Source organism: Alosa pseudoharengus, unplaced genomic scaffold (assembly GCF_046254945.1).
Source record: "Alosa pseudoharengus isolate Yale_2024_CS ecotype anadromous, Long Island Sound unplaced genomic scaffold, YU_APseudo_1.1 YU_APseudo_1.1_scf_1, whole genome shotgun sequence".
Taxonomy (NCBI): Eukaryota; Metazoa; Chordata; class Actinopteri; order Clupeiformes; family Clupeidae; genus Alosa; species Alosa pseudoharengus.
The window spans coordinates 57,555,193-57,572,659 of NW_027468564.1; the positions used below are offsets into that span (position 1 = coordinate 57,555,193).

At 41.1% G+C, this 17,467-nt stretch overlaps 1 protein-coding gene across 5 annotated transcripts in view; it reads right to left on the bottom strand.

Annotated features, from left to right (window-relative positions):
* Positions 1–4,350: 4,350 nt before the first annotated feature.
* sun2 (Sad1 and UNC84 domain containing 2) overlaps positions 4,351–17,467 on the bottom strand; it is a 17,787-nt gene continuing 4,670 nt past the window's right edge. For 3 of the 5 annotated variants that reach the window (XM_076295094.1, XM_076295106.1, XM_076295100.1), the window contains 14 exons: positions 16,824–16,931; positions 15,370–15,463; positions 14,977–15,038; positions 14,727–14,830; positions 13,875–13,988; positions 13,705–13,758; positions 13,394–13,446; positions 12,934–13,084; positions 12,252–12,494; positions 8,978–9,062; positions 8,659–8,774; positions 8,123–8,290; positions 7,910–7,999; positions 4,351–7,582 (listed from right to left, as the gene is read on the bottom strand). In XM_076295094.1, coding sequence (XP_076151209.1) covers positions 7,466–7,582; positions 7,910–7,999; positions 8,123–8,290; positions 8,659–8,774; positions 8,978–9,062; positions 12,252–12,494; positions 12,934–13,084; positions 13,394–13,446; positions 13,705–13,758; positions 13,875–13,988; positions 14,727–14,830; positions 14,977–15,038; positions 15,370–15,463; positions 16,824–16,931 — 1,559 coding nt within the window. In that variant the 3' untranslated portion in view covers positions 4,351–7,465. The remainder of the gene's footprint in view (positions 7,583–7,909; positions 8,000–8,122; positions 8,291–8,658; positions 8,775–8,977; positions 9,063–12,251; positions 12,495–12,933; positions 13,085–13,393; positions 13,447–13,704; positions 13,759–13,874; positions 13,989–14,726; positions 14,831–14,976; positions 15,039–15,369; positions 15,464–16,823; positions 16,932–17,467) is intronic. The other 2 variants (XR_012988694.1, XM_076295119.1) reach the window with 2 other exon arrangements.

The window sequence follows — 17,467 nt, forward strand, 5'->3', positions numbered from 1 at the left end:
TGTCTTTACCCACAAGTCCAAGCGGAACCACGTGCATTTGATACCTTCAATTTTCCAACAAGTACACCGGGACACTGGAGAGCGCTTGGCCTCTTCCAGTCTAGTTTTCCATTGATGCTGTAGCGCATTTTAAAAGTAATGTTTTAAAAGGCTATACACAATCTGTGTACAGAACTTCCTCTCCCCTTACCCAGATAGCACATTTAGTGTGGCCCAACACTGGCTTGTCATTTTGGCAGAGTTTTGGAGGGATGTTCAAGGGAGTATAGCCCAAATTAGGCAAGCCAGAATCAAAACAAAAGGAGGCCAAAACTCACCCAAAACCAATTGTGGCATTCCAAAATATGGCCATAAACATCCTAAAGAGAGTCCCAAATCCCCCAAATCCAGCCAAAAAGTAACCAAAACGGACCCAAAGTAAGGCCATAAGTATGACAAATTCTACATTAAAACTCCACTTGAAGTTCACACAGTACACACTACACAGATATGTACCAGCTAGCTACAGGTACTCAACTGTAATAGGCCTATGAGCAGACATTTGGGGGTGTCCTCATTTTGGCCAATTTGTCCTCACTTTATAGATAACTTGTCCTCCTTTGAGTCTGGTTGGTGGTCACCCTAGTTCTGCTACATTATAGCAGACATGTAGCCTTATACTTCCTCTTTTAAACACAAATTATGACTATCAACTGGTCTTGTATTTCTGCACAGAACCACTCACATGAAGTGGACAAAATAGACGTCCATTTTATTCTCTAGCTGGGTCGCAGTTGGGTGTGCTAAAAGGCAATAACCCCTTAAATTATGACTTCTGGCAAGTTTTGTGCAAATAAATGACAGATTGAGACTTATAATATAACCATCACCACATTTAAGGCATCTTGCTGTGAAAAAAGATGGCAATTAGAAAGCATGATTATCACATATAGCGTGACCCATGTTATTTAAATGAGGGGCCCCATTTAGATATCAGGGTGAATAATATAACCTATGTTATATGATTGAGGGGCCCTATTAAGACATATCACATAACATAACCCAGTGTTTTTCAACCACTGTGCCGGGGCACACTAGTGTGCCGTGAGAGATCATCAGGTGTGCCGCAGAGAATTACCCAAATGTCACTCACTGGTCCAGAAAAGCAACTGTTGCATCAAAGAATTTATAACCACATGTTCTCTGATTGTATGATTGCACTATTTGTGGTATGCAGGCATTGTACAACAGGGGCCCCATATCCAGTATTCACAGAATCATCACATATCCAGTTCATAACAACAATTAAATTAGACAAATAAATTAGATTTAGATACTACTGTATTATATCATCTTGTAGGATACATTGTTAAGAAGGTCATCAGCAATTGACTTTGTGATTAATGCCAGCATGCTGTAACAGGAAATGGCAATGACGGCACACTTCTTTCATGCCATGACCTAAAAAAGAAATTGTCAGCACATACATCAGAAGCAAACCTTGGGAGCAAGATTCAAAGCAGAGAGGCAAGGAAGTTTAAAAATCCTTCTGTGCCTAAGCCCATGCCACCCACCTTGGTTGTTGCCATGGATGTACTTGGCCTGTCAGTCCCAGCTTCAGGGAGCCCCCAGCAGCCTAATCTTCATGCCAACCACCACTCCAATAACCACCCGTCAACCTGGTCACAGCCCGACAGAACAAAAAGGGCTGAGAATAACGACACATCTATGTCATAATGAGGTACCTGTTGTACATGTGGTATTTACTCAATGTCTTGATGAAATGATTGCCAAATTAAGTCTGATGTGAGCTCTGAATATCATAACCATGGGTGTTAGCTACACATGGTGATGGAAATATTGAGAAATGTTAGGTGGTTTCACTACTAACAATTAGAACTTCAGCGTTACATTTATAATATTAATGAGCTAGGTGTTAGCAAACCTGTGAGTTCCCCTCCCCACTGTGACTGGCAATGGCACATCCTGTTAAGGACAAAGTCCCTGGAATATCACTGTAGCTCCCTGCCTGAAATGGGGCTTTGCTTGCTACGTAATGATTCAATAACAGCCGCAGATTTACCATGCCATTATCAGATGAATATACCTCATTTTTTAATGGGTGGCAGGGCTGTACGTTAACTCTTTCGTTGTTATTGATAACTGTTGCATCAAAGAATTTATAACCACATGTTCTCTGATTGTATTGCACTATTTGTGGTATGCAGGCATTGTACAACGTGGGCCCCATTTCCAGTATTCACAGAATCATCACATATCCAGTTCATAACAACAATTAAATTAGATATAGTCACCTACAAATGAAACAGAGGGCGCTTGTTTTATTGAGCAGGTCTTGCATAGAAGCCATAATAAGGCCATATCTGTGTATTATTTTAAATTTTAGGCTATGGTATGTTTATTTTTTCTTCACACAGGATATAGTGTGCCGTAGGACATTTTAAGTGTCAAAAGTGTGCCGTGGCACAAAAAAGGTTGAAAAACACTGACATAACCTATGTTATCGTAAAAGGCTCTATTACGATATCAGGGCTGGAGAACATAGTAGTGACTTCACGCAAAGGTTTGGGCTTCAGGGATCCCTGAACACTTGGGCCCCTGGGCCTGTTAGGCCCGTTCAGTAATCCATCCCTGCTCATAAAGTTGTTTAGAACTTTTGAACCGTTTTGGAATACCTGTTGTGTGATATTCCATATGTAGTCTTATTCGAGTTTTAATAGCCTAAATGTTTGGGATAAAAAAGCTGATTTAGAAAGTGTTCCATGCCCCATTGAAAAACGTATTTTTAGTATTTTCAAAATACAAAAATACAGTATTTTATTTTGATACATTATGGCTACAGTATTTTGTAGTTTACTTTGATACATTTAAAAATAGGCTACGTCCTGATGTACCTTTGCCCATCCCTGTATGTATTGAAACACATAAACAAAATCTAATCAAGTAATCTTCGACAATGTAACTATAATCTGATTACACTTTCTTATGTAATCCGGTCTGATTATAGTTACTTGTTTTTTGTAATTTGATTATGTAATCAGTGTATCATTATGTACTTGTAATCAGTTACTACCCAACCCTGGCCGTTGTATAACAAACTTTTCTTGACTTGTCCCCCCTGTACACAAAGTGCTTTTGTTGTGGAGGTGAAGGATTAACAACAGGATCTCCAAAGAGCTATATCTACTGACAAGGAATGTTTCACAATTCTCGAGATTTTTGTTGGGCCGACATTCTTGAAGTTGCATGGTTGGTTTTCTCAGTAGCAACTCGCTATGCTTTAAAGCTATGCTAGGTCAACGATTTGCCTATTACAAGTTTGTTTACCATAAAATTGGCGTCAGAAAGGTTATATAAAGGTATGCAGTATACTGTATATATTACAGTAAGCTGAGAATCTTGCTTAGTGTACCTTTAAAAGAGTCATACAACATGCATTAACCACTTTAACCACAACTGAAACTGATTGATTAAAAGCCAACATGTAGATAGAACAGGCCTCTCTCACTGATGATTCCAGTTATTATGACTGCAGCGCAGCAAATATAGGTTTAGTCAGAGTTTTTTTATTTTTAATTTATTTTTTCAGTAATTTTGTGTCAATGATTTCCGGGACACTGAAAGACCGGGGTGCAGGAAAATTGATGGGCATGTAGCCCCAGGATGACACGGAACCATTGCTTTTCGTTTTGATCCGTCGCACACACACGTGCACGCACACACACACTCATAAACAACCCCCCCCCCCCCACACACACACACACACAAACACGCACACACACGCAGATAAGCAGACGTACACACCCCATTACCCCCCCCCCACACACACACACACACACACACACACTCACAAGCGAAAACTCACACACAGAGAAGCACACATATACACAAAAGCAAACGCACACATGCACACACACATACACTACACAAAACCTCCACCACCAGAAAATGTTTACTTTGTTTGATGTGATTTCCTGTATTCTGGTGCATTTTGGGGATGGCCAATACTAAATTCAATCAGATTCATAGCCTAGCCAGAATAGCCAGAATCACAGCATTGTCTCCTTGGGCTGATGTAATTACAGCCCAAAATAATATACTTGTGTATTTCTGTACCACATTACATCCAGGTTCTTTCCCACTCGCTTCACGTCGGTCTCCTCCCATCACAATAAAGGCAAAAACGCCCCAGAATAATGTATTTGCCTTTCATATCAATGACTCAAATGTTAGTCAAAGGATGCATAGATCAACTATGCCTTGGGCCATAGGCAGGGGCCATAAGCAGATGTTTTATTTTTGTTCAGAAATATTATATTGAGATGATATCGTAATCAACACCTAGTCCAATTATTAAAGTAATAACTTTATTTAAGAATACAAATATTACAAAAGCAATGCTTGATTACGGATATTCAGCTATGGTTAGCCTATATGCATGTGGGGGAAAATATCTGATAATCAAGACACTAAACAACATGTTCTACAGCTATTTATGAGCTATGTCAAAGGAGCAAGAAGCACTTTAGTCATGATACCCTGTCATAAAATATCTTATCATCCCCAAACCAGCAAGGGAAAATATATCCAACAACCAATGTCAATTTATGTTACAGGAGACATGGATAAAAACAATGGATAAAATAAAAAATAAAATAAAATACTTCTGAGAATATCTGAAATGTACCGTAACATGTTGAGTAATTTACTGTGATTGACGTATTGGTGATTACTTTCACAATGAGGTAAAACATTTTTTATACCATATTTCTCAACACCCTTGAAAATTAAAATACTTGAGTGCATAATATGTTGAATATACGTTTTGTTAAATTAGACACTTTAGTTTTTTCAGTGGTATAAGATAAAATAAAACAAGCACAATACAAAGATCAGTTTTACTCTTGCAGAGAAAAACAAAAAGCCATAAATAATCAGAAGTTTAAACACAAGGCAATGTTTATCCACCACTAAGGAACACCTTCAAAATGTTTAACTTTCACTCAAATGTTATATATCAATATTCTAGTCCAGTTTATATATAAACTTGGTTACGGTAATCTTTCAGCTTGTTTTAGAAATCTGACCCATACACAATTCAAATACATTCAGTACCACAAAATCTTTTAATCTATAAATGCAGAGGTAAAATATATGATGATCTGTTTAGCATAACTATATGCCATGTTACTCCCAGCAATTTAACATGTGTGAAGAACAGTGTTCTGATCTTGTAAAGAAAGACATGGCTAGAGGCATAATATTTAAACATGACCAACCACTGACTTGTTAACATTCATGTTCCCATGAAGACAGTAAGGCTGTGAGCTCAAGTTTTGAGTACAGACTTGTGTTTGTGTAATTCTACCTTCTTTGAATCTATGTTATGGATTTTAGCCTTTTGGAGAGTTTGTTTAGTAATACTATATCAGTTGTGTTTACATAAGAAGCCTATGATGATCACATCTTACACTGAAAACAAAACTATTAAAAAAGAATGAGGCCAATATTTACACTTAAAAAAATCTCAATACAAAATGTTAATGAATGTGACTGATTTTTTCTAACATTTCAAAATATTTATTTATTTTTTTTACATATTACAAAACAATATTATAGCCCCGATGGATTCAAGTCTGTTCCAATAGTTATGGCCCTACAAAAATATATAGTCAAATATTTCCATCCATGACCCAGTTTCAAGTATCAGTTTGGAAGCAAACAATAGAAATGCTTTAACAAATGGCTTAAAGAGAACTTGCAGGCTAAGATAATTAATTAATTTGTAGGGATATGAAGCAAACAAAAAAATCTTTAAATGTCTTGAAGTGTACTATATTTAAAAAACAAAATAAGAATCTTGGTGTCAGTACAGCTAATGTCACCCACAAATGTGGCTCCGCTGGGACAGAAGCACCTGTGGTTAATCTAGTGCTGCACATGGGGCTGGTGCCCCCCAGCCAGAGATGACTCCTAGTATGATGTATGGAATGTTATTTGTTCCATGGTTGGTTGATTAATTGTTATAACTTCATACAGTGTTGTTTCAAAAAGTATGATTGTTAAAACAATCAGGTGACAACTGGTAATCGCTGCAACAGGTATTTTTTTCCATTGCCAATCAGTGTTTAAAAGAATGTTCGGGGTATACCCACTGTCCAGCTCCATGGATCGCCTACCGACAGTGACAAATTTAACCTGCAAGTTACATGTTTCACACTCTCTTTAAGTAAAATCAGTTTACTAATCAGTTCCTAAAAATGCTTTACTAAGAAAAGAAGCTAAAATAACACTGTATTTGACAAACCAAAATAAAAATATTTCAAACAGATGTAATACATTCAATCTTAGTCAGCTATCAAACTGCAAACGGCATCATGTCTAGCATGCATGTCAATATACTTTGCTGAGCGCATCTCTGTACTGGAGAAATGTGTGTCTCACTAATGAATATATTTAAAGCAAGAGGAGAGATTAACACCCGCAGACGAACTTTACCTCCTCTTAGGCATGTGTTGCTAGCTGAGAACTGGCAGTGCATAAAATGACCATAAAGCATCAGACAAAGCCAAATTAAGCAACAGATGCAGTAGCAGAACACCAGAAGCCTCTCTTCATCAATACAAACAATAAATAGCAAAGGGGAACATTCCTATGCATTTGTCAATAGCAATAAATTTGCTTAAATAGTGCAAAGTATTCAACAAATGTACATATCTGTAATCTGTGACTGAAATATTATATTATGCGTTGCCTGTGATTGTGAGTACACACACACACACACACACACACACACAGTATGGGTGAATTACACTATGGAATTTACATGGGTAAAAATATTTTCTATTGTAAATAATTGTAAAATCGTAAATAATGTAACTTTCAGATTGCATCACTGATTTTCAAAAATAATTTGCTAAAGTCAAATGATATTTTCATCGCTTAACAGATATTTTGTGTTCTGTTTTCACTAGCAACATATTAAGAGATGTAACCTTCCTTATGTTTGCTTTTTGCAGCACTAGAGCAGAGGACAACAGATGTAACACTTTCTTAAACATGCTCGGACACTTTTTCACGCTTTCCTGTTTACTGGTGTGTCAACACGGGTGAGAAGATGGGTCAGTTGGAGGCCTGTCTGATGCAGTAGCTTGTTTACAAAAGAGTATAATGGTGCAATCTTTAAAAAAAAAAAAAAAACTATAATGTAACTACATGAATTTATAAAATCAGCAATCCGTTACTTTCCAACACTGTGTGCATGTGTCTGTGAGTGAGACAGTGAGTGAAACAGAATGTGTGTGTGTGTCTATGAATGAGGCAGTTTTGTGTGATAACTCCTGATCTAATGAGCAGTATCACCTTCATGAGTGGACAGTGGACAGAGAGAGAGGTGGGGGGTCTAACTGAAATCTCAACTGACCGCTCTCTACTCCTCCCCCCCCTCCGTGCTGTGCTCCCGTCTTCAGGCCTCCTCTGCTTCGCCGTGCACTCGGAAGCGGTACACACACGTGTACTCTGGGTGGCCCCAGTTACTCAGGATACGCAGCTCCACCATCCGGTACGCGTCCCTCACCGGGGCCTGACATGGGAGAGAGAGAGAGGGGCACGGAGGACAAGGGGAAAAAAGGATGAGACAGAATAAGGGACAAGGAGGACAAGAAAAAGAAAGGATGAGACAGAATAAGGGGCATAGATGACAAGAAAAAAGGATGAGACAGAAGAAGGGGCACAGAGGACAAGAAAAAAAAGGATGAGACAGAAGTAAGCAAGATTGGTGCTACGTGGAAGGATGTGGGTAAGGAAGGAAGTTGCGTGTGCCATTTGATTAAGCGAGAAGAGAAACCCGGATGTGGTAAACACTAATGTGTGGCATGACTAAGCGGCGCACGCAAGGCTCCAATCTCACCGGGAGTTTGAAGGTCTGGACAGGTTCCCCATTTTGATCATAAGTGAAGGTCCCCAGAGCGGTGCCTTCCTCGTGCTCATTGGACATACCCTGGTGACAGGACAGATGACATGGCGCAAGCACGTGAGTCATAGTGCCAGCTGCATTCCTGAGAACAACAGAATGTCACATGTGTTTTGGGTCAAACTTTCAGGGGACTTTCAGGCAACTTACGTAGACAGCGAAGCTGCGGGGGGCACTGTCGATGCGGCCGGTGGGAGAGAGGACCTTCGGGAGGTGCTCCAGGGACACGTGAGTGATGCGCACTGGATAGGACAGCGCGATCACCAGGAAGCCTTCGCCCCCACGGAAAGCCCAGCATTTCCCAGGGTACAGTTCAGGCTGCAGGAAATCATATGGTCACGGTCATGTGATGAAGTCGTCTTTCCTACTATCTGCCCATACAACAAACAATAAAGCCTTCTACTTGGTTGGAAACCCACAGTACACTGCCAAAATACATATTTAACTTTCATTCTTGCCAGCCATGCTGTTAGTCAGGTCTCTTGCCTATTTAAAACAAGAACTCAGTACTGTTTCTTTAAAGGCCGCCACACAGAAATGATATACCTACTGTATATATATTTATATAATCTGCAAGCGTGTGCGGTAAATTGAGAGAAAGAGTGACTGGTGCACATCTACAGTACGCATGAATAAATAGAGGCCGACGGATGGTGCTGGGGAGAGAGAATAGAGTGGAGTTGTACCTGAATGACCGTGCGGGGGCTCTCGGAGTGATACCACAGGGGGAACCCAAAGAGGCTCAGACAAGCCGACCTGGTCCTGTACGTCTCAGAGCAGCGCGTGTTGATCACACTCGCCCCTACATGTGCGCAGACCACACACCACCACACCCCAGTTACAGCCACAGGACCACACACACCACACACCACCACACCCCAGTTACAGCTACAAGATGAGTAAAGACAAGTTAGAGCTACAAGAATGCCTCATTAAAGAGAAGTTAGAGCTACAAGAATGTCTCATTAAAGAGAAGTTGACCAGATTGACTAAGTGCTCTCCTACCTGAAGACTCGAGCGCATAGTCAGCCATGCCAATCCCGTCAGCTCGGTACAAACTCAAGGCTCGGTGCACAATCTGTTCCACATCCTGCTCCACATGCAAATGCACAAACAAATAAGTATGAAAAAGAAAATGAAACATACATGAGGCAGCAAACATGTGTCAAACAAATGCCACACCTGGGTCTCTTAAGTCATTCCATGCAAACACATTTCACCTGTGTGCATCATATTAAGACACATACCGTAAAACTTCAAATAATCGCCGAGTCCCTAAGAGACGCCTGTCTCTTTTAAACGCCTGGCGTGGCTACAGGTTTGGGTTAAAGGCCGGTCTCCAGTAGAGGCCTGGTCTGTTTTTTAGTTTCGGGTTGTATTTAATGTTCTAAAACCCGTCAGATCGTCTGTTTAAAGATTCGCAATGACACGAAACCATTACAGAAAGGAGGTTACAGCAGTGTGAATTAGATGTTGCACGTTGTTCCAAGCCGTCGCAAAGCATTCACATGTCTGGTCACAGTTGCAAGGTTTTAGAATGTTGCATCAAGTTGCTGCTCATCTCGTTGCGAATCTTGGGTGTGATTTGGGCTTAAGTATGGCGCAGACTGCGCACGTTATGATTAGATGGCATTAAAAGACTGCGGTGGGGAAAAGCTAGAGTTCCAAATTGTATAACTTTTTTTCCAATATGAACTATGCCTATATGTCCGACTTCGTCATCGTTCAATTCATCCCTTGTGTTAATTTGCGGATAGGCCGATGGTAAGCTTGTTTTTATGCTGGCAACAAAACCAGAACGTTCGCGAACGTTATTCTTTATTCTAAATGCCATGGCGATAAAGAGAAAGAAGTCAGAAAAGGAATTTACCTTAGACTAGGCTATATCAGAGCCCGTCTACGGACATTCTCTGGCTATATAACCTACTGAAATAGATTAATGATGTAAAGTCAAGTGCGCTTCTATGGGACTGGTGTGTGCGCGCACAGTTTTTATTGATGAGTCGGAGTGGCAAGTGCTGCACATAGTTGCAGTGGAATGTGGCTGTCCAGGGCATTATACAACTTCTCACTCTTAGACCTACTCATACACGGCGGTAAAATGGCGTATTTAGCTGTCTAAATTCGAATCATATGCTGGGGGAGAAATCGTCGGACATCCATGATTATTTTGTTATTCAGCACCCCTGTTCAAAAATATGTTCCTGTGCGCCTGGAAGTAGGCTATGATTTGAATGTAGACTGTTGTCAAATTTGACAAATACAAAACGGGAGAAACAGTATGGTTCATGCTCTCTCATGCTGTTTCATTCCTGCCGAAAAGGAGGGAGAATGAAACATTAAGCACGTTCCACTTTTGCATAAATAATTCCTAAACGGTTTTGGTCAGGGCTGATAATGCAACTGTATTTGACAAAGGACCGATATAGGCTATTTGCTAGTGACAAAATATGAGCTTTCAGTGTGATACGATCTCTTTGTAGATTACGTTTAATTAAAACATGTTTCATCTGTTCTGGCTATCCCAGCTATTTGGATCTTACTATATCTCACTCAATGAACAACATCTCAACACTAAATGAATGATGATCCGTAATTGTCATCAGATAGCCTAGTCATATAGGTAGACATTCAGTGTGTTTGAAATCATTAATTCGATAATATTTTCCATCTTTGCAGAGGAAAAGTTTTGTGTAAAGGGAATTAAAGGCCTGTCTCATATAGACGCCTGTCTCTAATACTAGCCAGTGCAGTTTGGCGATTTGGGAAAATAAAAGCCCGGGCTATTATTTGGAGTTTTACGGTATACAGACTGAGCAGCTGACAAAAATGTGTGACTAGAATAAAATAATATAGAACAGTCAGCATTCACTCAGTATGCATCTCACTGGCGCTCTTCCACATATATCAGAGGTAGCTGCTGAGGGACAGTGCTCCCTTACAGCCGTGTTGCTCACTGTGGTCCGGGGACACTGATGGTCCACTAGCGCTCCCTAGTGGTCTTTAAGCAGATGTGGTAAAATATCATATTTTCCATCAATTTTCCATCAGTGTTTCTTAAACTGCCTATGCGAGACTCCAAAGCAAAGGTGTGAGTTGTATATGTAATACATTATTTGAATTGTCTGCTGTGACACTGCCTATGTAGCTATGCCAGTTTACACTTTTGATTTAGATTACAAATTATCAGTGTAATTGATGAAAGTTATGGAATACATATTAACTTACTAGAAACATAACTATCAAACTGTCAAGACAGGGTTAGTTAAAAGAAAATCAAACAAAACCTCTGACACAACCAGCAAGGTGCAGAGTACTTTGGAGAGGGAGTTAAGTCATTTAGAGACGAATGACCGCGTCGCAGCAAGTGCATCATAACAAAGGGACGCCAGACCCTCTTGTAACAGTTGTGATACTGCAGACTCGTAAAAGTAGTTAGAAAATAAGGCAGAAAAACGACAAGTTTCCTCATGCTGCTTCCTTATGTTGGAATGTGCAAAAATGTATAAACAATCAAGAGGATGCCTTCTTGTATGTGATTTCTGCAACAGTGATACTGCAAACGTGTTGATAGCCTATTGTTGATTTATATGCTGTAGCCTAGTGTAAAGCATGTCACACAGTAGCCTAGCCTACAGAAAACACTTAATTGATGTGATGTGATATAATGATAACTTGTATGCCTACAATGGTTTATTAAACATCATAGTCATTTATTTAGTCAGTCATCATGTTCATGCTAATGAATAGGAAGGACACTTAAACGATAGCCATAAACCAAAATTTCGCGCAATATCTGCCTTGATTCCCTATGCGTGAGTCACGAGCTCCTTCCAGCTGACTCTGGCAGATCTCGTGGACAGTCAGTCGCGATCGATTATTTAATAAATAAATGTGAATTACGATTAATAATAAAAAGCTTCTACCTAATGTGACTATTTTTTCCATGAACTGTAAAAGAAAACATGTTTTTTCCAGCTGTATTCTCCATAAAGAGTAAAGTAAATGATGTACTTATTTTCGGAATTGATTCCTGGACTCGTCTGAGGCTGGTCTAATGGGTCTGAGGTCTCTTAATGACTTAACCCCTACTGGTACTTTGGTTCAGTGAGTATTGTCATTGGTCTGGAAAAGTTTGAGAAACACTGCCATAGCCACAGACAGCAAAGAATGCAGTGAGAATGCAGTGAGTCATTGCCAGTCCCCTAAGATAAAGAGGCAGTATTTGATATTTGATGGCTGAATTGTGGTCAAGGAATACACGTGGTCTCCTCCTCACCTGAACGGTGATGGCCCCCACCCCCTCCCTCTGCAGCGTCTCCCCCACAGTCCTCCAGGCGTCCGTCTTCTGGCTCTCCTTCTCCTCTACCAGGCGCGTCAGCAGACGCTGCTCCAGGGCCTCCAGTGCCCCCTGCAGGTGAGGCTGCAGCACCACGTCCTTGGGCAGAGGCTGGGGCTGGCGCTGCGACGAGAGTGTCTGCAGAAGCCAGCTGGACAAGTCCTCCTTCAGCTGAGCAGCAGCCTGGCAGATCAACAAGGGGCAACTGGGCATTAGTGATGAGCCATGCTACATCATCAGCAATATGAGCATCTTGAGCTAAATGTATCTTTGGTTGGTCAAGGTGGCAACAGCACCAAGCTCTTGGCTCAAAACCAAAGCACTGCGGTCAATAGCTGAGGAAAGTAAATGTGTAATTAAATCATAATAAAAAGTTGCAAGAGTGTCTGCAAAATGTATAAATAAATTCAAATATAATGTAATGTTGGCAAAGAAGTAGAAGACTTCTATTGTATTGACATACAATTGACATACAAAAGATGTTGACATACAAAAGATGTACAGAGGGCAAATCTACAATGTGGAAATGTGCAAGTGTGTTTGTGTGTTCAGGTTGTGTATGACAGAGAGTCTGTTTTAAGACTAAACAATTTATGAAGACTTTGAGGGATGCCGTGCATACTTTGGTTTGAGAAGCTTCCTGGGATGTGATCCTGTTCTGGAGTGAGTCTGAGGCGGCGCGCAGGTCGGACACTTCAGATCTCAGCAGTGTGATCTGCTGCTGGACCCCCTCCAGCTCCTGGCCTAGCGAGCTCTGCTGCTCGGAGTGCACACTAGAGGGAGATAGAGAGCTGTGAGACTTGCAGCACAGCACCCGCCTGACATGGGCGGAACTTAAGAGATTGCTAAGACACGCCTAGAAAACAAATACTGTAAACAAACATGTTGTGTGTGTGTGCAGTGGAATGTTTGCCCTCTATGTTGGTAGAGTATTACACATTAACAAATCTATGATGTCTTCAAACATCATACATTTATTAATGTAAAATACTACTTGAATGTGTTAATGTAAAATAAGCCTATTAACACTAATTTTGCTCTGCTGAAGAGCCATTTATTAAATTGAGACTTCTTTGGCTTACTTTGTAATTGTCACTTTTTCGTTTTGAAGATTCTTAATAGCAGTCTGCAGCACCTAAAACCACAAGCCATATGTCAAAGTTAAAGCTTCCATATTCTAAACCCAACAGCTGTATTTCCTGTTTGACTTGGCGACCATGACAACAAGAAATGAAACACAAGATAGAGGATATTGTGGGTGGGTGAGGACAGAAAGGGAGGTGCACAGGAAGAAACTAGCGTGAGAGCTTTCTGTAACTAAATGGTGTAATTGTGGGAGTGGACATGTGTGATTGGTGTCCACTCATCTTCTGCTCATGGTGAAATGTCTCACCTCAGTTGCTTGCTTCTGCTTCTGTTCGTCCTGTTTCAGAAGAGTGATCTCTCTCTGATGAAACCACAAACACATTCCAGTCAACTCAATCATTCAAGCCCACCTGTGAGTTCCCCCCTCTCCTCCATGGTCTTTCCCTGCGTTTTATTCTGCTCTAACTCCTCCCATACCTTTACACTCTCCAAGTTTTGGGACGCGGTTTCTGACCACCGGGCCTCTTGCTCACGCAGCTGCCTATAGATCTCCTCCTTCAGGATGGACAGACTGGCCGGAGGGATGCCATCCTATCAGAAGACAGAAGGGAAGAGACAAAGACAGAATAGCGCAACGCTATGAGCATTTCTGTGTGGGGGATAGGATGTGGTTTGTAGCACAGCGTGCACACTGTTGAGAAAGCCGCACAGGAAACTGAGGAGAAGTGGGGCCTGAGCTAGATATCGTCATGACAACCAGGCCTGAATACAATGTCGCACTTCCGTTTCATTTCACATTTACGGATGACTCAAGCAACTTTTACCCTTTTCACCTTTCACCATATTACCCAATTCGTCAATTTTCAATGTAATGGGTACCTATTTAGCATTAAGGAGATACCTAATTGGTCTAAAACTGATGAAAAGCTCCAGCACTGTACAACAAGGACATGATGTAATGCATGATGTATTTATATAATGCACTACGAGGCGGTCTGAGTGTACATCAGCAATGTTAGAGACTCAATTCTCCTTTTTGGAAGTCAGAGGGGCATCAACATGAGCTTGAAGCCATTATTTTAAGCTAAAAGGACTTCATCCTGTTGCTTTAATGACTTGTTTTTAACATGGCCTCCGAAACTCCAAATTAATTCTATTGTCAATGATTTCCAATACCAAAAAGAGCCTACTCATATAATCCAGTAGAGAATGCTAATACATACAGGTATTTAACAGCTGTGTGTCCACTGTGGATACAGCATCATTGTGTATGTTGTGATGACATGCTGAATAGAGTAGTTAGCACATGCTGTGTTAGCAGGAACTCACGTTAACTCTGTGCTGGATGGGGCCCGGTGGAGCTGGGCTGGGCTTGCTCTTCACAGATATCTGAGACAGACTGCGTGAGAGGTGGGGATACCAATACCACATGCCTACGTGCCAACGCAGGGCGGGAGAGAGAGAGAGAGAGACAGACAGAAAGAGAGGGAGAGAGAGAGAAAGAGAATACCAGACATTGAGCATAGGTGTCTATTTCCGTCATTAAGACCGTAGAATGCACTGTGGAGGTTGAACTCACCGAATGCCAGAAGGAGGACGAGGAGGAAGAGCAGAATGGCCTTCCTCACACCTGCAGTGCGCCTGAGGGGGGAATGATGAGTCAGTCACACGCACTCAAAAGAATCAGCAGCAGTCGGCTGCTATGGAATATGTGTATACAGAATCCCTGAATCCCTGATGCTCACTCACCAGCTTTTTAGCAAAACACACACACACACACACACACACACACACACACACACACACACACACACACACACACACACACACACACACACACACACACACACACACACACACACACACACACACACACACACACACACACACACACACACACACACACACACACACACACACACACACACACACACACACACACACAAACACACACACACAAAGAGTCTATTACCTGCTGAGTAGGAACACATCCAGGAATGTGATTCCTGAGGTGAGACTGTACCAGGCTGAGCCCATCCACCAGTACACCATCACCAGAGACTGAGCTGGCAACACACAACAGCACAAGAATGCATTCTTAACCACCACGCCACAACTAGCTCATTGTTGAAGGGAGAATAAGCAGCCAGTTCAAATAAGAGACAAACTGACATAGCTCACTCAACAGAACAATGGATTGGAAGCCAAAACCTGACTTGTAGCAGGCTCCAAATAGTCTTATTTACATCACCAGTCCAGATGGTGAGTAAAATACTGGCCTAATTATTTCATGGATACAAGCTTCAAACAATAGGATTTGGCACAGTTAGAGCTTGTCTTCAACGCATCTGGGGCACAGACTGGAATTCCAATGAGGGGGGTGGGGGGTTAGGGGGTATGGGGGGGTTGGGGCAGCATATTACCCACATCGCTACTGAAATGTCCTGCTCCCTGTCTACAGGTCATGATGATCACTTATACCACCCACCATTCACTTAGTGATCTAAAAAGGGTTTATATTCTGAGAGCATTCACTCTGGGAAGTACAGAGCGAATCAGCTGACAATGCACAACACCAATTCTACCAACACTCAATTCTCTTCAAATAGAGATCTGTGCATTTTTTCAAAAAGCAGTCTAATTCAGAAGGCGTGTAAAAAAAGACTGTCCTTTACAAAAGACTACATGTTGTTTCTGCTTTAGAGATTATGTTGTTTTTGTTTAGAGTTTGGAATTTCAGTTCAGTTCAATTTGAGTGATTTCCTGAGATTCCACCAGAATGAGATGTCTTGGATTGTCCTGAGTCCTGACTGCATTTTTGATTTCCCAAGCAATATTAGACATACAGTTGTACTGTGTTGGACTTTATTCTTCCATGGAAGTTTCCCTAAAGTATCTAATTGTGCAAATAGAATATTGTGCCCCAGTAAGATTTCTAATGTGTGCAAATACACATTAGAATTTCACACAACTATACATCCTCGACTTGACAGCAGTATAAAATTAGTACTATATCAGTGTAAAGTGAACACTACTCATGTTCCATATCTGTGTAAAGTGAACACTAGTCATGTTCCATATCAGTGTAAAGTGAACACTACTCATAAAGTGAACACTACTCATGTTCCATATCAGTGTAAAGTGAACACTACTCATAAAGTGAACACTACTCATAAAGTGAACACTACTCATGTTCCATATCAATGCAAAGTGAACACTACTCATAAAGTGAACACTACTCATGTTCCATATCAGTGTAAAGGGAACACTACTCATAAAGTGAACACTACTCATGTTCCATATCAGTGTAAAGGGAACACTACTCATAAAGTGAACACTACTCATGTTCCATATCAGTATAAAGTGAACACTACTCATAAAGTGAACACTACTCATGTTCCATATCTGTGTAAAGTGTGAGTTTACCTAGAGATGACAGGAGGGAGAAACAGACAGAGAGTTTGGAGGGCTCACCAGGAGATCTTAGAGCATCTTTCAAGCTAAACTCTGGTTCTGCTGGAGACTGCAGGGAACCTGGGAAACAGGAAACAGGAAGAGGGAGCCAACAGAACTATCAGGGACGGAACAGGCGCCTGTGGTTTGACTGATGGGTGATACAGAGAGCCTGGCAGCCTTGGACTATTTCTATGACTAGACATATTGCCTGAGTGGAAGGGCAGCAAGAGGACAACAACAACAACATGACAAACAAATGCTCCTTATCTAAACAGGAGTTTTGCTGGAGATCTGGAGGATATAACAACTTGTCACTAGGACAGTGAGGAACAACTTGCATGACATGGGAGGTTGTTAACTACAACCTAAAAATACATGTCCTATCCATTGTCAGGGAAAATGACAGAGTAAACACATCCAAAAAAGTGTTTCCTTTTCTCTCTGAATATGGTATGTATGTAAACACACGGAGACTGACATGCTTTGAAGAGATTATTCCAGTCTTCCAACGCATACATTGCAAATCAATTGCCCATCCAAGGACAATACAGTTTTAAACCCACACAGCACAGTGACTGAATGCTGCCCACAGAAGACTCAAGTAACTCGGCCCT